At 50.2% G+C, this 23,108-nt stretch overlaps 1 protein-coding gene across 1 annotated transcript in view; it reads right to left on the bottom strand.

Moving 5' to 3' along the window:
- PPP1R16B (protein phosphatase 1 regulatory subunit 16B) overlaps positions 1-23,108 on the bottom strand; it is a 102,762-nt gene that overhangs the window by 6,560 nt on the left and 73,094 nt on the right. The window contains exons 3-10 of the mRNA XM_067708130.1: positions 19,617-19,687; positions 15,525-15,670; positions 12,610-12,713; positions 10,794-10,918; positions 6,690-6,815; positions 6,078-6,153; positions 5,279-5,408; positions 5,012-5,180 (exon numbers count right to left, since the gene is read on the bottom strand). Of these exons, the coding sequence (XP_067564231.1) occupies positions 5,012-5,180; positions 5,279-5,408; positions 6,078-6,153; positions 6,690-6,815; positions 10,794-10,918; positions 12,610-12,713; positions 15,525-15,670; positions 19,617-19,687 (947 nt within the window). The remainder of the gene's footprint in view (positions 1-5,011; positions 5,181-5,278; positions 5,409-6,077; positions 6,154-6,689; positions 6,816-10,793; positions 10,919-12,609; positions 12,714-15,524; positions 15,671-19,616; positions 19,688-23,108) is intronic.

Genomic DNA, 23,108 nt, shown 5'->3' with positions numbered 1-23,108 from the left:
GTACTTGTATTAGACTGTTCTGGAGCTGGTAGGAAAAAATGAAGGAAGTCTCTATGTGCTGACTTGTGATTCCAAGAATCTGATTTCTTGGAAAGATCTCCAAGAAATATATAATTAGATTAAAATATGGTAAGGAGAGGAATGCTTCCCATAGCAAGTTTCCATTTATGTGTGTGTTTCTTCTGTTTCTTCAGTGGCTTCTTCTGAACTATGCAGGCAAACTGATGACAAATGGGATGGGAGGATGCAGATTCTTGATGGTCTAAATCAGTGCTTCTCAATCTTTCATGTGCATATGAGTCACCTGGGGCTCTTGTTAAAATGTATATTCTGATTCACTAGGTCTGGGTTGGGACCCAAATTTCAGCATTTCTAACACGTTCCTGCGAATAATTTGAGCAGCAGGGATGGAAGTCACTCGTTCTCAGCCTTGAGTGCATATTGGAATCATCTGGGAGATTTTAAACACATGCAATGCCGAACTGAAAAGCAACATGCTGTGTGATTCAATCAACATACTGTATGATTTTGGAAAAGGCAAAACTTTGGAGACGGTAAAAAGATCAGTGATTGCCTGGGGTTGGGAAGGGATGAATAGGGAGCATCAGGGATTTTTAGGGCAATGAAAATATTCTGTATGACACTTTAATGATGGACACATGACATTATATATTTGTTAAAATCCATAGAACATACAACCAGAAAAGTGAACCCTAATGGAAACTATGGACTTTAGTTAATATAATGTATCAATACTGGCTCATCAATGATAACGTGTATACTACACTAAAGCAAGAGGTTAATAATAGTGGAAACAGGGGGGCATGATAACGAGGGTATATTGGAACTGTCCGTACTTCCCACTTCTTTTTCTTTTTTTTTTTTTGGCTGTATCGCAGCGTGTGGGATCTTAGTTACCCGACCGGGGATCAAACCCATACCCCTGCAGTGGAAGTGTGGAGTCTTAACCATTGGACCACCAGGGAATTCCCCCCACTTATTTATCTGAAAACCTAAAACTAGTCAAAAAGTAAATAAATACATAAAGTCTATTCATTAAATAGATAAATAGGGACTTCCCTGGTGGCGCAGTGGTTAAGAATCCGCCTGCCAATGCAGGTGACAAGCGTTCAATCTCTGGTCCAGGAGGATCCCACATGCCACAGAGCAACTAAGCCCGTGCACCACGACTACTGAGCCTGCACTCTAGAGCCTGCGAGCCACAACTACTGAGCCCTCGTGCCACAACTACTGAAGCCCACGTGCCCGTGCTCCACAACAAGTGAAGCCACCGCAATGAGAAGCCCGCGCACTGCAGCCAAGAGTAGCCCCTGCTCGCCGCAACTAGAGGAAGCCCGTGAGCAACAATGAAGACCCAATGCAGCCAAAGATTAATTAATTAATTAATACAATGCCTGAGCCCCAAGCCTGGAGATTCTGATTTAATCAGTTGGGACTGCAGCCTGGACATCAGGTTTTTTCAAAACAAAAACAAAACACCACCCCAAGGTGATTTTCTTTTACAGTTAAGATTGTGAACCACTGGTTGAAGAGACGGGGTTGTCTTATTACTGCTGTGCCTGCTATCAGTGAATCAGCTCTGCCAAAACCATGTACCCAAGCCAGCCCTGGGGGTTAGCAGCACAGAGCCTTGGCAGAAACCTGACTTGGGAGTCAGGCTGAGCAAATACTCCCTTAGATCAGTGGTTCTCAAATTCATGCATGCATCATAATCCTTTGCAGGGCTGGTTAAAACAGAGAGTGCTGGGCCTCAGCCCCAGGGATTCTGATTTGGTACATCTGGGGTGGGGCCTGAGAATCTGCATTTCTAACAAGTTCCCAGGTGACACTGACACTGCTGGTCCAGGGACCACACTTTGAGAATCCCTACCTTATAGACTATTATGTCCTTGACAGCACCTAAGGCCTTGAAAGGTAGTAGGAACAAAAAAGGAAGGAGCTTTGAGCTTTGCAGCTGTATCCTGTGACCTCCTTGTTCCCTCTGGGGCTGGGACAGGGACCCTGGACCCTGACGGTTTCCCTGGGACAGGACTTCTGAGCACCTGAGAGAGGACTGCCTGCTTCTGGCTATGCCATCTCTGTACCCTGTCTTCTCCTCCCTGGTCTGAAACCCCAGCCCCTGAGGCCAAGTGGCCCATCTGATTGCTTTCACTCAACTCCAGATAAACTGAAGCCTTGATGAGGAATCTCCAGAAATTAACAACAACAACAAACTCAGACCTAACTCAGGCTGGTCTCCAGCATCCCTATCCCCCCACCCTTTCCCTACAGGGCTAGTGGTTTATGAAACTCTACATCAATGAGCACTTCTGAGAGAATCCTGGGGCCTGTGAGATCTGAATAGACACACGGAAAGGAGCAGGCGTGGAGAGGGAAACCCCTGAGGGTTTCTTGAAGAATCTCAGTCTCTCCTATGAATCAATAAGGAAAAGATAAACAGCCCAATAAAAAAGGGCTAAAGAACAGATGAAGCACGAAGAGATAACCAGTTGGCCAATAAGCACAAGAAAAGGTTCAACATCATCCACCATCGGGAAAAACAAACTAAAAATTTGAGCTACACAGCAACCCCACCAGGACGGCTCACACGCAGAGAACTAACTATCCCAACAGCTGGCAAGAAAGGCGCCTTCACTGCTGAAGGGAGAGCAGACAGGTACAACTGCTCTGGAAAACTGCCTGGCGGGATCTCTGAAAGGTACATATCGCCTACCCCGTAACTCATACCGCATTCCTTGGTAAATACCCTCCAGAAAACAGCGCTTGTGTCCATCAAAAGACACACACAAGGATGTCCGGAGCAGCTTTATTCAAAATAGCCCAGGCTGGAAACAACCCAAATGTCCACATAAATTGTAGACTATGTAAATAATAGAATTTACAGAGCAATGAAAAAGAATGAACTGCTGCTGAATGCCACCACGTGGAGGAATCTCGGAGACACAAAGAAACCAAACTCATGGCTTCCCTGGTGGCGCAGTGGTTGAGAGTCCGCCTGCCGATGCAAGGGACGCGGGTTCGTGCCCCGGTCCGGGAAGATCCCACATGCCGCGGAGCGGCTGCGCCCGTGAGCCATGGCCGCTGAGCCTGCGCGTCCGGAGCCTGTGCTCCGCAACGGGAGATGCCACAACAGGGAGAGGCCCGCGTACCATCCCCCCCAAAAAAGAAACCAAACACAAAGAACCATAGACTGCCTGGGTCCATTCATATGCAGATGCAGGTGCAAAACTAATCTTTAGTGCTCCAAGTTAAATAGTGGCTACCTTTGGGGTGGGAGAAGTCCTTGGAAAAGAGAACATGGGAGCCTTCTGGGATGACAAAAATGCTCTATACTTTCATCGGAAGCTATGTGTTTGTAAGTTTATTGAAAAATTCATTTAAGCTTTGTGTACTTAACACAAGTTACACATGAATCACAAATAAAAAATAATTAAAGCATAGCTGGGAGGCATTTGAAATGTGATTCGATTTTGATCTACAACTCTTTTCTCTCCCAACCTCCAAGTTTAGGGAAGAAGGAAGACAAAAGCTCCACGTGTGCCGGCTCCATCCCAGCCAGTGCTTTGATGGGGATTCTCTTGCCTTCTCTCCAGCTGGCAAGACAAGCCCTCATGTGACCTCCCTGTTCACGCAGGAAAGCAGGGCCCCACTGAGACATTTTGCATCCCTCCAAAGCAACACTTGCTAGAAATGTTTTCAACTGCTCATCGTGTAATGGAAGAACCACAAAGGCAGACCCCTACTGGTATGGTCAGCCTCTTCCTTCTTGTCCCCAGCAATTCTGCTCTGGTCCCAAACCTGCTCACTCCTCTCAGCAAGGCTGCAGCCATGCATGGACCTGAGTGTATCGGTACTGAGTTGAACAGTGTCCCCCCAAAACTCATACCCACCCCACATCTCTGAGTGTAACCTTATTTGGAAGTAGGGTCTTTGCAGGTGTAATCAGTTAAATTAAGAAGAGGTCACATTGGATGAGACCTAGAGGGGTGGGATAGGGAGGGTGGGAGGGAGACGCAAGAGGGAGGGGATATGGGGATATATGTATATGTATAGCGGATTCACTTTGTTATACAGCAGAAACTAACACAACATTGTAAAGCAATTATACTCCAATAAAGATGTTAGGAAAAAGAAAAAAAGATGAGGTCATACTGGATGAGGGTGGGCTCTAATCCAATGACTGGTATCTTTCTAAGAGAAAACAGAGATACACACACATATACAAGGAAGGCCATGTCAAGACAGAGGCAGTGACTGGAGGCCTGCTAGCAAAAAGCCAAGGAAGGCCTGAGCCGTCAAAAGCTAGGAGAGAGGCATGGAACAGATTTCCCTTCTGAGACCCCAGAAGGAGCCAACCCTGTTGACACCTTGATTTTTAGACCTCTGGCCTCCAGAACTGGGAGAGAATACATTTCTGTTGCTTCAAGCCACCAAGTTTGCAGTCTTTCGTTACAGCAGCTCTCAGAAACTAATACAGCATCCTCTTAGGAAAGTGGTTGAATGCTCAGACCATTGGCTCCTCCTGGAGCCGGCTTCTTAGATGTCCTGCCAGCCCCTTACTATTTTTCAAAAATTTTCTTCCAACCTGATGTCTCAACACAATTCTCCACATCTTGTTATATTTCCCCCGAAGAAGTTGTAGTGCCCTCTCCCCCAGGGTGGCTGCCCTACGAAATCTCTCTTCTGGGCAGCTCAGAACTAAATCTCTCTTCTGCTGGAGCCCAAGCAGGCACATGGTGATCACTCACTCCCTGGCAATTATGAGTCCCTACTGTGTGCAAGTCTCCCGGCTCTGACACGAACACACCCTACGCTTGCCCCATTAACCACGGTAGCTGCCCACATCAGACAGGATCCAGCTAGTTTAAGGGCACTGCCAGCTGACCACCCTCTGAAGGCTCTGAGATGAAGAGGCAACACCAGGCTGGGGCCCTGTCCCCCTCCCACGGCAGTGACCAAGACGGGGGCCAGGCAGGAGGCAGGCACTCACCGGGTCCTTATTCTCTTGGTCTGTCCTGGTCTCCCTGATGTCCCCATTGTAGGTGGAGGTCCGCTGATCGTCGGCTGCGCTCCTCTGCTGCCATAGTATGGCCTCTCCCTCATACTCCTTCCTGTACAGGTTGGTTCTGTCCGACAGGCTGGCTCGACGCACCACCTTCCTAAGGGGAGTGGGGGTGGGGGGATGCTGAGAGGCTGCATCCAGGCGCCATGGGTGGGGGCATCCTCGGGCGCCCCGGCTGCCCTGCCCCTGACTCACCCGCGGCTGCCTGCACTGGACGTCCTGCGGCTCAAGGATGACTTGTGCCTCAACTGCGACTTCATGATCACGTCGTGCTTGTGTTTTAGCTCCAACAGCAGTACCTTGAACTCTTCCTCTTCACACAGGTCTGAAGGGGCAAAGGAGCCCATGGTGGGGGATAGTGCAGGGGGCTGTGGCCCCTGAGGGCCCTCCAGACCAGAGGAGCTGCCACGCCAACCCACTGAAAACTCCCAGCATCTTTTGGGACATGGGAGGAGGGGAGAAAACAGTGCCAGCCTTATTTCTGGGCTACGACTCAATCCTTAGAGGACTGTAAGAAGAGGAAACCCATGTCCCATGTACAGTCCCAATTCCCAGTTATGACCGAAGGATTCAGACACCTTTGATAGCTTCCAAGAGGAGTCATTAATTCCCCACAAAAAGTATCAAGGGAAACAAGCAGGTACCCCATGTAGCCCAAGCAAGAACTTATGAAAAGATGCTGAAATCATACATCCCTACCCACTCAATCCACCTCATCCTTTCATTCAGCCGTCTACCTATTCGCTGAACCAGTCATCCATCCATAGACTCATCCTCTACCCACCCATCCTCTTATTCATTCATACATACATTCATCCACTTATCCACCCATCCATCCATCCATCCATCAACCACCCATTAATTTATTCATTCATCCAACTATCCATCCACACACCAACCCACCGTCTATCCAACCATATTTAACCATTTATCCTCTATTCATCAAAAAATCGATGAATGCTTATGTATGTACCAAGTGTTGTCCTGAACTTACCTATTGGCATCTCATCCATGGACGTCCTAGCACTGAGACTGGCCCCATGGGACACTAATAGCTCTGCCATCTGCATCTGAAACATAGGAAGAAGCCAAGGTTTCCCCCTACCCAGGGCTCAGAAAGCCTAGGAGGTGGAGAGAGTATTCAAAGCTTCTTAGGATGTGATCCAAAGAATGGTGGGGCAAAGCTGACTCCCAGGGAAGGCTCTGCCCCCTAAAGCCAGGAATCCTGGCAAATGCAATTGGCTTGACACCTCCTCCAGCATGTCTGGGCCATACCAAGGGACAGAAGGAGTCAGCTATAACTCCAGAGCTGTCAGGTGTTTAAAGAGGAATGGTGAAAGCCACCGAGATTTCTATCTGGGAGACAAAGGGAGAAACTATTCAAGGCAGAAATGTGGGGAATTTTCCAGCAAATTGGATTGTCGTCTTGTTAGGACACAACTCGTCAATCATTTCTGCAAACTCCCTAGGTTTTTTCATATCCCACATACTAGCCGTAGCCAACACCCTAAGTGGGTCTTGTGTTCTTTTGAACCAACTTCCAGCCCAAAGGACAGCAGGTTGACCCTGTGATGGCCTCCTTCACAGCCCTGTGGGTGACAACTACCTGTCCCCAGAAGGCAGCCGCGTGCAGGGGTTCCCAGCCATCCCAGTCCTTCACATCCACGCGCACCCCGTGGTCCAGGAGGAGCTCGGCTGCCCGCAGGTATCCATTGGCTCCAGCTATGTGCAGCTGAAGGAGAGGAAAGACGTGAGCATTCCACATGGGGCTGGTCCCTCATTTGGAGGCAGGAGAGCCCGTTCCCTGACCCAAGTCCCAGATCATACTTGGGGCCAGCAGAATGGAATAGAATGCGGTGGAAATACCAGCCATGTTACAGAGCATTAGTAAGTCTGCAACGTGGAACTAGAAGGTAAGGCAGACAGGAGAGCCTTTCTCCCGTCTTCAAGCCCTATAGTTAAGGCGACAGCATTTACTGAGTCCCTACTCTGCATCGAGCCCTCTAGAAGGGGTCTCAGAGGTCCAATAGGGTGGTTTTAAAGTATGTCTACAAATTCTTTGACACATCTCTCTTTAAAAGATGAAGCTTAGGGAATTCCCTGTGGTCCAGTGGTTAGGACTCCACGCTTTCACTGCCAAGGGCCTGGGTTCAATCCCTGGTCGGGGAACTAAGATCCCACAAGCCACGCAGTGCAGCCAAAAATAAAATGTTAAAAATTGAAAAAAAAAAAAGATGAAGCTTAATGCCTCCCTCCTTGAATGTGGGCCAGAACAAGTGACTCACTTCAAACCAATAGGACGTGGTGAAGTGGTGGTGTGTGATTTCTGAGATTATAAAAGTCATTGCTGCTTCCACCTTAGGCTCTCTTGCATCAGTCACTCTAGAGGGAGGCAGCCATCGTGTTGTGAGGACCCTTAAGCAGCCCTAAGGAGAGAGCCTAAGAGATGAGAAACTGAGGCCTCCTGCCGACAGCCAGTGTTAACTTGCAGCCGTGAGTGTGCCACTTTGGAAGTGAGTCCTCCAGCCCCGGTCAAGCCTTCAGATGACTGCATCCCTGGCTGACATCTTGACTGTAACCTCATGAGAGACTCCATGCCAGGGCCACCCAGCTAAGCTGCTCCCAATTCCCTGACCTACAGAAACGATGTGAGATAATATTTATTGTTGTTCTGAGATGTTACATATTGTGTTAGTATGTTATGCAGCAATAGATACCCAATACATCCAATAAGGGAAAGTTCACGTTGAGGCCCCATCTCTCTTACCTGGCACCATTTAAGGCCTCTGGTGATGGATACCACCTTGCAGACCTCAGTTGTCCACTTGCCCAATCTCCCAGAAAATACATAAAGTACTTAGCACGTGACGAACCCTCAGTAAGTGATGAACATCCTTAGAGAGCCATAAGTGATGACAAGATGCACTGTGGGAATGGATGGAGGAGCGAGAAGGAGACGAGGCAAAGAGAAACCGAATGCCCAGACAAGGTGGGAGACAGGTGAGAGCCCAAGGAGGCCAGCAGAAGCCAGGCTGGGAGGAAATCAGACGGCTCTCGGGGGGGCCAAGGTCTGGGGCAACAGAGCCCCAGCCAGTGGGACAGGGAAAGCATGGCCTTCAGAACAGAGCCCTGATGGCCAGATGCTGCATCATCCTGGGGTCAGGTTGCTGTAAGGTTCTGGCAAATAGAGGTTTTCCTTTATTTTTTAATTTGTAGAAAAAACTCAGGGTGTGATCTGGTACAGGCACACGTGAAAGTTGGTATCATTATCTGATTTATAAATATCTGCTGCTTGCCAGTGGTTGGGAATGACACACAGCTGGACAGCCAGACATTACAAGCTGTGGGGTCACATACATGGCTGGGAATAAAAAGGTATGACTGGGAGAGCAATATTGGTGGTTTTTTGTTTTATTAAAGTACAGTTGATTTACAATGCTTCAGGTGTACAGCAAAGTCATTCAATTATACATACGTACATATATATATATATATATATATTCTTTTTCAGATTCTTCTCCATTATAGGTTATTGCAAGATATTGAATATAGTTCCCTGTGCTATACAGTAGATCCTTGTTGTTTATCTATTTTATATACAGTAGAGTGCTAATGTAAATAATAATAATGTGTTAATCATTAGCATCTATTGAGCAGTTACAGACTCTGTGCTGAGCACCTACATGCAGAATCTCATTTAGTCCTCCCAACAATGCTTAAGGAAGGTACTATTCATCTCCCCACTTTACTGGGAAGACCTGAGACCTAGTATGTGCCCGGCCCATGTGGGTGAGCCACTTATGAGGCTAGCCCAAGCGGAGCAGACCCCTGTGTCTAGAGGACTAAGCCACAGACCCAGAGGAGCTCCAGCTACGGTGGGCAACTCCCTGATACAGCCTGGCCATGATTTCATACAGCGTTCATGCAGCAGTACTCAATCCAACTACCTGACTCTATCCTTGAGTTCTGGGCTGAGCAGGTGATCGGAGCAGGGACCTTGTTCATAGAAAAGGGCATGAGGTGCATTAACCTAAAAATGGAACTACCATATGATACAGCAATTCCACTGCTGGGTATATATCCAAAGAAAATGAAAACACTAATTTGAAAAGATACATGCACCCCAGTGTTCATAGCAGCATTATTTACAATTGCCAAGATACGGAAGCAAACTAAGTGTCCATCAAAGATGAATGAATAAAGAAGGTGTGGTATATATAGACAATGGAATATTACTCAGCCATAAAAAAGAATGAAATTCTGCCATTTGCAGCCATGTGGATGGACCCAGAGGGTATTACACTTAAGTGACATAAGTCAGACAGAGAAAGACAAATATGTTATCACTTATATGTGGAATCTAAAAAATAAACAAGTGAATGTATATAACAAAACAGAAACAGACTCACCAATATTGAGAGGGATGGGGGAGGGGCAAGATGGGGTAGAGGATTGAGAGATACAAACTATTATGTATAAAATAAATAAGCAACAAAGATATATTGTACAATACAGGGAATATTGGCTATTGCTTTGTCAGAACTTTAACTGGAGTATAATCTATAAAAATATTGAAACGCTATGTTATAACCCAAAACTAATATAATATCGTAAATTAACTATAAAATAAATAAGTAAATAAATAGTTTTTAAATTAAAAAAAAAAGAAAAGAAAAGGGCATGAGGCAGAGGGTAGGGCTCAGGAACAGGTAGGAGAAGCCCAGTTGTCACACCTGGGCCACCAGGTCAGGCCTGAGGGACGGTGAGGGAACTTGGTACTGCTGAGCTCTACCTGGTGAGCTGAAGATTCTGAAACCCCTGAGTCCTCACGATCACACAGACCACAAGCCTAGGGCAGGGCCCAGCCATGGGCAGGGTTGGGAGTGGTGGGGTGGGCTTCCAAGGCCATGCTCCAATTTTCAGTTTAGAGGCTGCAGAAGCAGACCTTCCGCAATACTGAGCTGTATCATGCTATGAGAGCCTATGAAGAAAGATCAAGAAGGTTTCCCAAGTCACTGACACTTGAGCTGACAGGGTGAGTGGAGCTAACGAGGCAGATTAGAGAGAGAGAGAAGGTTCCATTGTTCTCCATCTCCAGGGTCTAGTACCGCATGCGGCATAGAGGACGTCGATGGGTGGGCGAACCGATGGATGGATGGGTGAACCAGTGATGAATGGGTGCCTGGTGGTGTCTGGCCTCTGAAGTCAGGGAACCCAGAGGAGAGGTTGTTGCGGCAACGTCAGGGACAGCCAGCGAGGCAAGGCATTGGGGTGGGAGAGGGGACACTAAGGCAGGAGAGGGAACAGTGCAAAGCAAGATGGCCTGGGTGAGCAGATGAACAGGGTACCAGTCCTTAGGCAGGAGACATCACAGGAGGAGGCGGAAATAATGAACTCAGGATGGACACCTGGAGCTTGAGGTAAAGGAGAAACTTAGAGACAGAAGAGGCGAATGGCAGAGCCAAGCCTCCCACCCAGGGCTCCCGACTCCCAGCCCCAGCTTCTCAAAGCGGCTGAGCCCCGCTCTACTAACTTCCCACATTCCAGGGGCACCCCTGGCCCCAAGAGGTGGGGGAGGTCCAAAGCCATGGACAGGCCCCAACTGTATAGGCTTGGCCTCCACCGGCACTGGCCCGGTTCAGTTCTAGCTGGTCTGGGTTCTGGTCCTGACCCCCCCCCCAGCCCAATCCAGCCTGGTCCCTCTCCTCACCAGTGTGGCACCCTGGGCATCTATCCAGTCAAGGTCCTGGCCGGCTGCAATCATACAGTGAATGTCCGAAATCATCTGCTGCTCAGGAGCTGCCCGCTTCTCATTGATTTTCTCTTGGGTGATGCCTGCAGTGGGGAAGGGGGCATTGAGTCAGCATTCCCAGGCAGAGAACCCAATGGGGAGGGGAGCGGGGGAAGATTGGGGAAGCATGACTCCTGTCCCCGAGGGTCTGCCAGTCAACGGGGTAGATAGATATGCTCAGAGATCATTTCTCCCAGGCCCAGTGAATACAAACACCACGTGTTGGGCCACAAACAAGGTCCATTCCTGCCTGGTACCCAGTCGGCATTGTAGTAACATTGATTACTGTTACACACACAGTTCTTCCACCCCTACCGTCCACCTACCTGTCTCCAACTGCTCAAATACCTGGCCCATCTCATCCTTTAGGTCCAGCCTGGACCACCTCCTCAGCTGGCCTCCCCTGACCACTCTATTTGACCAGGTCTCTGTTAATTTCTTCTATTTCGTCTACAGCTGTGTTTGCAGCGCCAGGCACGATGCTCAGTGAATCTTTATTACGGCAATGACTGAATTACTGAGCATACAACTTTTGAATGGAGAGCTGAATAAACCGAGGTTGAGGGACACAGAAACACATTTTCAAGCCTGAATCTCTGGCTAAGAATTTAAGTGTTACTAGCAGCTGCTAATGGTATTTAAGGAGAGAGTGATTTGCTCTGAAAAAAAAGGTCCATGAGATCAAGCATTCTTGGATAGAATTCAGGGGAGGTCTGTAAACTTGAAAGAGAAAAAGAATGACCTGTTTATTTTCATTAACCTTTAAATGAAATGTAGCATTTCCTTCCATTAGAACGGACGCCAAATTCACAGTAGAATTGGCAGTGCCTGTGACTCTGTCACCAACAGAAACTGTAGGTATTTTCGTATCATGTTATCTTATTGTTTCACGAATCAATAACGTTTCTATTTCACACATTTAAAAATATTTGGGGAGCTCTACTTTAATAGAAGTGGTTTCCTTTATAATCCTATGGCTTTGATAACTGTATTTAAAAATATTATTCTGAGAAGGGTCCATAGATTCACCAGATTGGCACAAAAATTGTTAGGAAGTTCTGCTGGTGAACAAGGAAAGCGCCAGGGCCAGGGAATGGACAGGTCAAAAGGGCAGTTCCCGCAGCCACCTGGGAAGAAACACAAGCGCAGAGCCCGGGCAGGACCTTGGACTGCAGTCCAGGGTCTGGACTTGAGATTTATTTCTAAAGAGGAGGTCCTTCAGGGGTATGCACTGGGGTGGCGAGTGTGGGCAGATCTCTCTGACTGCTGCATTCATTTCCTCTCTGAAGCTCATTTGTAAGCTGAGGACAGCCCACATCTTGTTTATCCAGGGTCCCTGGCAGCCCGTGTGGTGCCTGGCACAGAGCAGGCAGCCACGAATGTTCTTGACTTTGTATTATTTTTTCCAAATGGGAATATATCTTTATTGTGAATGTTTATTGAATTGAAATTGTCACAGCTGACGAAGAGACCCGGCCAGCTGAGGCCACCCGTGTGTGGGGGGGTGACACAGATGAGAGCAACGCCCCCCTTGTGCACAGCACGTTTTCCAGGGTTGTTCTGTGTCCGCATCTTGCCCATCACATGGGTAACAACCATCGTGGGGCCCCATCCCAGTTCCTGAGCACTGAGCAGGCGGTGGGCACATTGCTAGGTAACTTGTTCAGCTGCACTGATGTGAGAGAGCCGCAGCCCCGCACTAAGCCCACTTCACTGCAGGCGGCCCCGCCCTTACCCTGGTACGCCATGCACGTCTCGATGACATCCAGGGTGGGCTCATCCTCGCAGAGGTCATAGGGCATGTTCCCATCGGAGTTGACAGCAAGTAAGTCGGCCCCACTGCAGAGAGAGGGCCAGGGTGAGGGCCAGCTTTGTGCGCAGAGGGTTGGTCTGGTTGCCTCTACCATCCAGCCTCTCACTCCCACCCCACTATGCACCCCAACCTCCACAACCCGACCACGGTGCAGCCCAGCAAGGACAGCATCTCCAGGATCTCAGGGGCCCCAGGTGGGAAGGGGCCAAAATCCCAGGAGAGCTGTGCCAGCAGACTTCCCCCAGCTTCCCGCTCTGTTGAACCAGCAGGCAGGCACTTGGGCACAGATGTCAAATAAGAAAATACAACATTAATGGCAGCAGCACTGCTTCCTAGGCATCTGCTTAGAGCCAGGCTTGATCTAAGCTCTTTACACTCATCATTTGATATAATCCTCGTTAACAGTCTTCTTGGTTCAGTATTATTGGCCCCATCTCATGCAAGGGAAACAAAGGCTCAGACAGGTTCAGTCACTTGTCTGAGGTCACACAGCCAGGACGTGGGAGGGTCAAGACTCAAACCTGGCCCTTTCATGGGCCAGCTCTTTTCACTTCTCCTTGTAACCTCAGCTATCCCCTACCTCCTCCTCTAAGTCCCTGCCCAAAAGGCTGAGCAGGATAGGGACAGGACAGAGCCTTGGGGCTCCATGGCAGAATCTGCCTTTTGGGCCACTGGTTCCTATGTGCATGGTTCTGGGATGCCCTGCGGCAGAATCACCCGGGCACCACTGAAATAAAATGCAGCTTCCTGGGCTCCACTCTGGACCTCCTGAAACAGAGTCTCTCGGGGGTGGGGTGGGTGGGGTTGAGGATTACGTATTTTAAACCCATGATTCCGGTGCACACCAGTGCCGGAGACCCACTGTACCAGGCTGGCACCGCTCCCTTCTCCTCTCGCACCATCCCAGATTGGACTGTGGCCACCTGATGCTCCTGTAGACTTAACCGCACCCAGGTTCTCATCGGAGGTGTGGGCATGGGCCACCTGCCAGTCCTTTGGCCTAACAGCCCTCCACTGTGACCTCTCTGAGCTCCTGTGTGCCCTTGGGTAAGCTCTTCCACCCCTCTGAGCCAGGGCAGCATCTCTATCCCCCCAGTATCCACCTGAAGGGCCCTGGCTGCTCTGCTGAGACCCCTGCCAAAGGTCACCTGCACTCGGCCACTATTCCTGAATCCTTACACTCAGATGTTCTCCTGGGACCCCAACCCATGGGTCTCTCTCTGTCTTGGCTCTGGTACTGAAATCACCTGATTTCCTGGTGGTTCCTCAGAACTTTAGCATCTCTGAGTGCTCTGTGCCCAGCACAGGGCTTGGCCCAGCTTGAGTGCCCTCCCATCACTAGATGAATTCAATTAAATACGCTTGAAATTTAATGGTACCTTTTCTGTGTGTTTATAGAAACTAAGCAGACTAGAAGGAATTTCAGCATGGGAGAAGACTGTCAGAGCTCTATAGAGGGAAATGGCCTTATTCCTGGGAAAGGCATTGTTACGTGGTGTCTCCCAAAGCACGTTCTGCCCCAGAGAAATGCAGGTGGACATGATTTGGCGGGGGGGGGGGGGCAGAGCCAAGGAAGTATGCTTGCTTTTTTTTTTATAGCAAGAAAAGCAAAAATGGCAACGACACATAAGCATGGAGGAGATGAATTCAGGCTCATAGGGACAGACAGAGAAAAAGAGATTGAAAAAAGAAAATGATACCCTGATACAAAGACAGACGAAGACACTACAAGAAAACTACAGGCTGATATCCCTTATGAACACTGATGCAAAAGTCCTCAAGAAAATACTAGCAGGGACTTCCCAGGTGGTGCAGTGGTTAAGAACCTGCCTGCCAATGTAGGGGACACAGGTTCGTACCCTGGTCCAGGAAGATCCTACATGCCTCGGAGCAACTAAGCCTGCTAGCCACAACTACTGAGCCCGTGTGCCACAACTACTGAGCCCGTATCCTGCAATTACTGAAGCCCGCACACCTAGAGCCCATGCTCCGCAACAAGAGAAGCCACTGCAATGAGAAGCCGGCGCACCGCAACGAAGAGTAGCCCCCGCTCGCCCCAACTAGAGAAAGCCTGTTCGCAGCAGTGAAGACCCAACACAGCCAAAAAAAAACCCAAAAAACAAAAACCAGCAAACCAAATTCAGCAGCCTATTGGAAGGATTATACACTGTAACCAAATGGGATGTATGCCTGTAACACAAGGATGGTAAATTTTTTTTAATAAATTTATTTATTTATTTTTGGCTGCATTGGGTCTTCATTGCTGCACGTGGACTTTCTCTAGTTGCGGCAAGCAGGGGCTACTCTTCATTGCAGAGCGCGGGCTTCTCACTGCGGTGGCTTCTCTTGCTGAGGAGCACAGGCTCTCGGCGCACAGGCTCAGTAGTTGTGGCCCATGGGCTTAGTTGCTCCATAGCATGTGGGATCTTCCTGGACCAGGGCTCGAACCCATGTCCTCTGAATTGGTCTGAGGATTCTTAACTACTGCACCACCAAGGAAGTCCCAAGGATGGTAAATTTTATGTTAGGTATATTTTACCCAATAATATCGGTAGAAAGAAAGAGAATGAAAGGAAAGACAGAGAGAATTAAGAGAGACACAGTGGAAAAGACAGAGTGATACCAAGGAAGAAAGAGACAGAGATGGAGAGAAAACGAGAGAGGAAGACACAGGGATGGAAAGGGAATGTGGTGAAAAAGAGAAGGAGTGGCAGGCAACAAACGAGACAGAAAAAAAAGAGAGAGAGGAGATGAAAGTAAAAAAAAAAAAAAAATAGAACTTGAAAAAAACCAAAGGCAGAGGGAAGGCTGTTCTTGGGGGAGAGAGGGGCACGTACTACTGAACGAGGATTTTCACCAGGTTGATGTGGCCGCAGGTGGCCGCGGCATGCAGGGGCGTCCACAGCTCGTTGTCCTTGGCGTTCACATTGGCACCGTGGGAAAGGAGCAACTTGACAATTTCCTCAAAGTTGTCAATGCAGCACTGCAAGGTGGACACAGGCAGGGTCAGCTCCCGGCAGGGCCCTGGGTCGTGACGAGGGCACACCAAGTTCCCCCTCGAGAGGCCACAAGAAGGACAGCAGAGCCAATCTGCCTGAGTTTGAATCCAGCTCCATTACGTACATGCTGTGTGATTTTGGGCAAGCCACTTAACCTTTCTGAGTCTGTTTCCTTGTGAGTAAGTTAATAATATACGAGATAAAAATACAAAGACAATCTAAAAATAAAGTCATCTATAAGATGTTTTGCAAATGTTGGTGGAATGGGATGAAATTTGGAATGAGGCTTTAGAACCTTTTCTTTTTAATTTCAGAAGGCTTCCTTCCAACAAAACTGTACGGAGAACTCTAACTTAGATAACCAATCGATTCAAGCAGGGCTGCTCGGGCTGAAGCAGGGGCATGTGTTGGTTGGGTGGGGATGGGGGTGATGGGGGAGACCCTCCTTGACAGCAGTGACCTCCTAGATCACAGTTTGGAATCTCTGACTTAGGAATTTCTGACCCAGAAGCTAGTTCTTGGGGAAGTCCCAAGTAACCAAGCCTTGCCCCCGAAAACCAAGCTCTGTGTGAGGCTCTAAGGGGTCCTTAATACAGTCCCTAAGAGGAGACAGCCGTGTCCGTGCTTCTGCTTGTCCACACGTGGGGCAGCCCCCAGAGAGATGCAGGGCTCCAACAGCCATTGGAGCTCCCAAACTCCAGGGACGGAGGGTGAAAGATTCCAAGCGGACAGAGGGGCCTCACGCCAGGGCCATGAGCAGCGAAAAGTGAGGACAGAGGAAGTAGAAGACAGGAAACCACTTTACAGACTACAGGACGCATCCCAGGTGACCTCTGGAGAAGCCAGCAGGGGACAAAGTGCTCAGAACTGCCCATCCAGGGAAGCGCTTACCCCTCGGTGCAATGGGAGATGTTGCAGAGTTATACTCAGAGGAGCAGAACAGTCAAGCTTGCTTTTTAAAAAGTCCCTCCTCTGGCTGCATGTGGAGAAGAGATTGCGATCACAAGCTTTGCAGGGGAGAAGAGGCATGGTGAGGAACTATGCTGAAATCACCCATGTAAGGGATGATGGTGGTCCAACCTAGAGAAGTGACCGTAGGCCTGTGGAGAGGTGACTGGATGCCAACAGAAGGAGCAGGGGCACCTGTGGCAGCCCCAGGTGGGTGTGGGGATGGGGATGGAGATGGGGCGGCACCACGGCCTCCACCCCTATTCTCAGCAGAACCAGGGGCCAGTGCCAGAGGGACAGATGGGAAAGAAGCAGCCATTTGCACAGATGGTGCCAGGGACCCAGGTTCTCTTTCTGCACCAGCCGATCTGGGGTTGGCTGGCTCTGGGGGCATCTCTCCAGACAGCAGGGGCATGTGTGACCAAGTGGAGCTGGGTGCTGCCTCAGGTAGTCGGGAGAACCATGCAGTGACACAGCAACGCCGGCAGAGGGCACCCAAAGGCACCAGAGTGAGGCGTCGGGGAAAGGCGTGGGTCCCCAGGCTGTCACCGGGAGATGGGTTTGGGTTTGGGATGGCCCGGTCCATAGGAGGAGAAGCAGCCCAGCCCCTGGGATCGGGGAACAGGAGGGCCAGAGATCCCACCCTGAGGGCTGCAGAAAACATGAAGATGGGCGGGGCGGTGTGCGGCAGGGAGATTATGCATACAGAATTGCAGTTGTGTGAGAAGGATGCCCATGGGCTGGGCCAGTCTGTACCTGAGCAAGGGCTGGGTTGGGACCTGGATGCAGGAGTGCAATGGGGGCTGGTACGTGACGGAGCGGGCCGGCCTCCTCTCCTGCATTCCCCAAGGTGGGCAATGACACCTGGCATTGGATGACTCCTCCCACCCCGTCACTTCCCACGTCCAATCTATCACCAGGTGTGGATTCCATCTCCTGCATCGCTGTCCCCATCCCCACTGCCTCGGCTGAGGCTTCCCTGTCACTCTCCTTCCACACACCTCAGCCAGAGAGAGCTTCTTTGTTAATCCAGCCACGCTGCTCTCAGTTTACAACCCTCTGAAAGGCTCCCTGTTGCCAAGAGCAGAAAACCCACAGAAAGCTCTTCTTACTGTGCTCCTTCTTTGTATTGGAGCAGTAGTGACAATAATGATGACACCTGTAACAACAGCCCCAGCAAGAGCAGTAATAATACGTCACATTGTCAATAATAAGAGCTAATGCTTTTTGAGGAGTTACTAGGGCCACGCATCTTGCTGGCCATGCATTGCCTCATTGGATCCTCAGAACAACACTTCCAGGGCTCCACAGCCATGTGGGGCTAGAGGCTACCATACCGGACAGTGTCGTTACACAGAACATTCCATCACCGTAAAGGTTCTATTGGACAGTGCTGCCCTGAACTCAGTTTCCTGAGCTGTAAAATGGGGATAATAATATTTCAAAGAGTTGCTGTGACGATCAAACCACACTTCACATAAGTGAAGTGGCTTTGCCGAGAAGTGAACATGTGACAAATTTTAATGCTAATAATAACTAGTATTTACCCAGTGTCAAGTGATGCGTATAGGGTTTTTATGTGTATTTATTTAATCCTCACAGCAACCCAACGAGATGGATACTTGTTATTCCTCTTTTACAGATGAGGAAAGTGAGGCACAGAGAGCTTAAATAACTTGCCCAAGGTCACACAGCTAGAATTTGTGGATGCATGAAGCCCTGCGGGACAGGAAGAGAAGCCAAGAGGACACATGGGGAGCCCCTGGGTTGATGGCTGAGGGTGGAGACTTGTCCCCAGGGCTCATGGGTAGGGGGATGGCCAGTCTCTGCCCACCCTTCCTGCCCTCAGAGGGAGACGGAGAGGCTCTCCCCAGCCCAGGGTTCCAGTTGCCTGGCCTCCCACTCGCCAGGCTGCATTCAAGTCCACCTGATCAAAAACTTGGTCCAGAGCACAGGGGGGCTCAGCGTGCTCACTCGTTAACTCAGCACACACATATTGAGCACTACTGTATGGGGAGTAAGACTGGGATACACCGATGAGAAAGAGACATGGGCTCTGCTCTTGTGCCGCGCAGAGTCTGGGTAACGGGAGACCAGCATTAAACAGTCAGGCTAATGGATGACATGACAAAGGGATGCTCAGAAGAAAGGATATGGATATAACAGCAGAGCTCTCAGGCTCTTGCTGTGCACGCACCCGAGCGCTGCGCGCAGTGCGACGGGGAGCAGTACCGTGCGTGCAAGGGACCGAAAAGTCAAGTGGCTGGAGGCCAGGCAGCCAGAAAACATGGTGGGCTCAGCAGGGGCACAGGGGATTTCCTCACCCCCAGCGTTATGGAAAGACACCAGAGCACTTTGAGTAGCATCAGCAAATGTTGGGTCTGAGCATCCCTGCAGCCACTGCTTGGAGGATGAATCAGGAGCAGTGCTGCCTGAATGCTGGGGACTAGATAGGGGGCTGCTGCAGCATCCAGGTGACAAATGACAGCCAGAGCAGCCCCTCCCCAGCCAAAGGGGCCTGGGCCCATCTCGCTGCACTAAAAAGGATGTGATAGCACATGATTCCTGGCCAGAGTTCATGGCTGTGTGACCTGAGGAAGGTCACATAAGCCCCCTGTCAATCACTTTTGTCGTGGGGGTGGATGGATGCCTTGGTGGGTGTGAACAAATGTGCTTCGGAAACTGTCAAGCTCCAGACAAACTTGCTTTGTTTGTCAAACCCTTTGCCAGGCAGTGAGGACGCAGCGTACAAAGGCTCCCTGTCCGCGGAGGCTGTGTGTGTGCCGTGCATGTGGGCACGGGGCTCTGTGGGCGTGTCTGTAACAGACACACTCGTCTCCAAAGCAGACAAGAGCCTTTCAGATGTGGTAGCTGCGGCTCCCCTCCCGCTCCTCCCTGAGGGCTCTGGGCAGGAAAAAGCAAGGAGATGGGGTACCTGTCCAGGTAGACAGCAGGGAACCAGGGGCCCCAGCGGGTCCTTACCTGGTGCAGGGCTGTGAGTCCATCCTCGTTACACAAATCAGGGCTGACCTTATTCTTCAGGAAGTAGCGCACTGCAACAGAGGGGACAGGAGTGACTGTCCTGTCACACTTCAGGTGTGCAGGCATGCGGGGGACCCAGGTAAGACCCTCTCTCCCCCAGGTCCTGACACAAACAGTCTTGTTTACTTCTTACAACATGGGTGAGAGGTAAGTATCAAGACCTCCCCATTTCACAGATGAGGAAACTGAGGCACAGAACACAGATCTCTTGTCCAGGATTTCCAAGAGGTGGAGAGCACTGCCTGTCTTACTCTGCATAATAATGACAGGAGCTAACGGTTATTGAGCACTTCCTGTGCGCCAGGCACAGAGCTAAGCGATTTACATTTGTTGTCTAGAGGGAGAACATTCTAGTCACTGAAAGCATACACTCTGGTGTCCAATGGCTTGGGTTCAAATGTAAGTGCTGTTTTTATTGGCTGTGCAACCTCAGTCAAGACACTTCCCTCTGGGGCTTCCCTGGTGGTGCAGTGGTTGAGAATCCGCCTGCCAATGCAGGGGACACGGGTTCGAGCCCTGGTCTGGGAAGATCCCACATGCCGCGGAGCAACTAAGCCCATGCGCCACAACTACCGAGCCTGCGCTCTAGAGCCCACGAGCCACAGCTACTGAACCTGTGTGCAGCTACTGAAGCCCGTGCACCTAGAGCTCGTGCTCTGCAACAAGAGAAGACACCGCAATGAGAAGCCCGTGCACTGCAATGAAGAGTAGCCCCTGCTCGCCGCAACTAGAGAAAGCCCATGCAGAGCAACGAAGACCCAATGCAGCCAAAAATAAATAAATAAACAAAAATAAATTTATATATATATATATAAAAAAGACACTTCCCTCTCTGTGCCTCAGTTTTCTATTCTATAAAATGGGGATGATGTTAATCCCACCTCACCAGGACATCATGTGGAATAACTGAGGTGAGCTGTGGCAGGGTCTTAGCATGGTGTCTGGCACATGGTTTGAGCATCAGCACTTGTTGTGGAGGTTGTTATTATTTTTATTAACACTGCAGGTCCCTGCACCCATAAGTGCCAAATGTCTCTGCTTTGGCCCTACTGAGCCTTGAGGTTTTTAAGCAGAGGCTTTAACTGCCCTCCATCCTGAGACCTTTGTCTAATGTGTGTGTGTGTGTGTGTGTGTGTGTGTGTGTGTGTGTGTGTGTGTGTTTTCAGGGATGGTGGGAGGGGGGAGGGAGCTGGGGCGTGGGAGGGCAAAGAGAACTCTAGCCACTTGCTTAGGACCCTCTTGCTTAGGACCACTTGCTTAGGACCACTCCCTCCCCTTTTCCAAGGGGACCCTCCCTCCTTCTCCATCCTCCCCAACCCATTCAAGCCCTAGTTCCCATCCTGGACCCAAGGGCAAAGGGAAAGAGGGAGGGTCAGCACACACATACTGGTAGTACATCATCATATCAATATATTCAAGTCCACCTGCTCAGAAACTTGGGCCAGAGCACAGGGAGTCTTCAGTGCGTTCATTCATGAAGTCAGTACACACATATTAGGCACCTACTGTATGTCAGCCTGCGGAATGATGCTGGGATACACCAAGGAGCGAGAGGCATGGGCTCTGCCCTCGTGTGGCTCAGAGTCTGGGCAGCAGGAGACCAACATCAAACGAGCGAACCCACCAGCCCTGCAGGCCCCTTCCAGCCAGCAGCAGGAGCCCCTGCCATGGCCTCCAAGCTTTAGGATACCCGTCTCTGGCCAGCCTCCAGCTGCACAGCTCCCATGGGGTGAGGTGCCCATGGAGTCCATTAAAGCCCATGGTTCCTCTCCTGGCCCATCTTACCCTTCCCTGTTCAAATGTCTCCAAGCCCGAAGGTAGGGCCTGCACAGGTCTCTTCCCCAGATCCACCTTCCCAAGTGTGGACCATGCAGTGGGAAAATACACCTCTAGGCTGCAGGGGTGACCAAGGGGTGGCCGTTTGCAGAGCAAATGGAGGAACTTGACTACACAAGCTGGCTTGTGTGTGAGGCCCTCATGACGCCAGGAACTGAGGCCTGGGTCCTGCAAATGGGAGAAGCAGGCTGGGCCTGGCCCCTCTGAGCCCCTCCCACTCCCACCCAGTTTGGCTTCCTCAAAGCACGAGCCAAACTGCACAGCCCCTGATGCCCACTGGGGGTGCTATCTCCACACTACAGCCCACCACCCATGCAATGGGGCAGGGACGCAGTGGTTTCCTCCTAGATTTGCCTCTGCTGTGGAGGAACAAACTCGAGTGACCTGTGAACGGCGGAGGCAAGGCCATCCATTCTGCAGGCTGAATACCTGCTCGGCACCCCCAGCGAGTGCTGGGGAAGAAGGTGAGGTCTCTGGAGCAGTGGGGATGGGGGCCGTCTTCATTAGTCCCAGCTCCCGGACCCAAAGCCCCAGTGGCATCCTTGGCCTGAGTGTGAACAGAGGCCCCTGTGAAGGGGTGGTTAAGGCCTCCACCCAGCGTCCTGGCAAGAGGTGACATCTCCGGCAGACTTGCCCTAGATGCTTTCATTGCTGCTGGGGGTCAGAGTGACAGGAGTTTACACCAGATACAGTCAGGTCCTCTGGAACCACTAGCCACATCTAGCTCACATGGCTTTCAAATGTTAACTCATAAAAATTCAAAATTCACTTCCTCAGTCGCTCTGGCCACATTTCAAGTGGTCAACAGACACAGGTGGCTACCATATTAGAAAGTGCAGAAATAGAACATTTCCATCTTCACGGAAATTTCTATTGGACAGTGCTGCTCTGGGGCATTATACATGGAAATTAGCCCCATCGCCAAGAGCTAAAACCCTTCTGTGGCACTCCGTTGCTCTGGGAACAACGTCCAAAACTCTTACTATGGCATAGAAGGTCTGCACGATGTGTTCCCTGCCTGCAGACCTCCATCTTGCACAATTCCAGGGGGAACCATTCACACTGTGGTCTGTGAGACTGGCACCCCCCAGCCCAGGGCAGAGCAGTGCACAGCTTGCTCAGCTGTACACAGGACTCCTAACCTACCTACCTCTCCAGTCTCACTTCTTAAACTCCAAACACCTTCCACAATGGTCTTTTGTCAGCTACGGAGTCACCATACTTCCTTTGGCCTCTGAGTTTTGCATAGCCTGTTCCCATTGCCTGGAAGACGCAATCATCCACCCATCCACCCACCCATCCACCCATCCATCCACCCGTCCACCCTCATCCAAGCATCCATCCAGTCTTCCACCCATCCACCAACCATCTATCCACCCACATCCATGCATCCATCTCTAATACACACACACACCCACACCTGTCTCACTCCTCATCCTGTACATCTCCCCTCAAACTCTCCAGACGAAGGCACTCCCCCTGGTCTGCATGCCCTGAGCTTCTATACATCTCATGTATAGCCTTATCACAACCGTAATTAAGTAACAATTTGAGTAATTATGGTAGACTTTGGGTCTGCCTCTGTAGGGCAGGACA

The sequence above is a fragment of the Pseudorca crassidens genome, chromosome 15, assembly GCF_039906515.1.
Source record: "Pseudorca crassidens isolate mPseCra1 chromosome 15, mPseCra1.hap1, whole genome shotgun sequence".
In the NCBI taxonomy this organism is placed as follows: domain Eukaryota; kingdom Metazoa; phylum Chordata; class Mammalia; order Artiodactyla; family Delphinidae; genus Pseudorca; species Pseudorca crassidens.
Note: the sequence above shows the minus strand (reverse complement) of the source record. Positions and strands in the feature narration are given on the sequence as shown.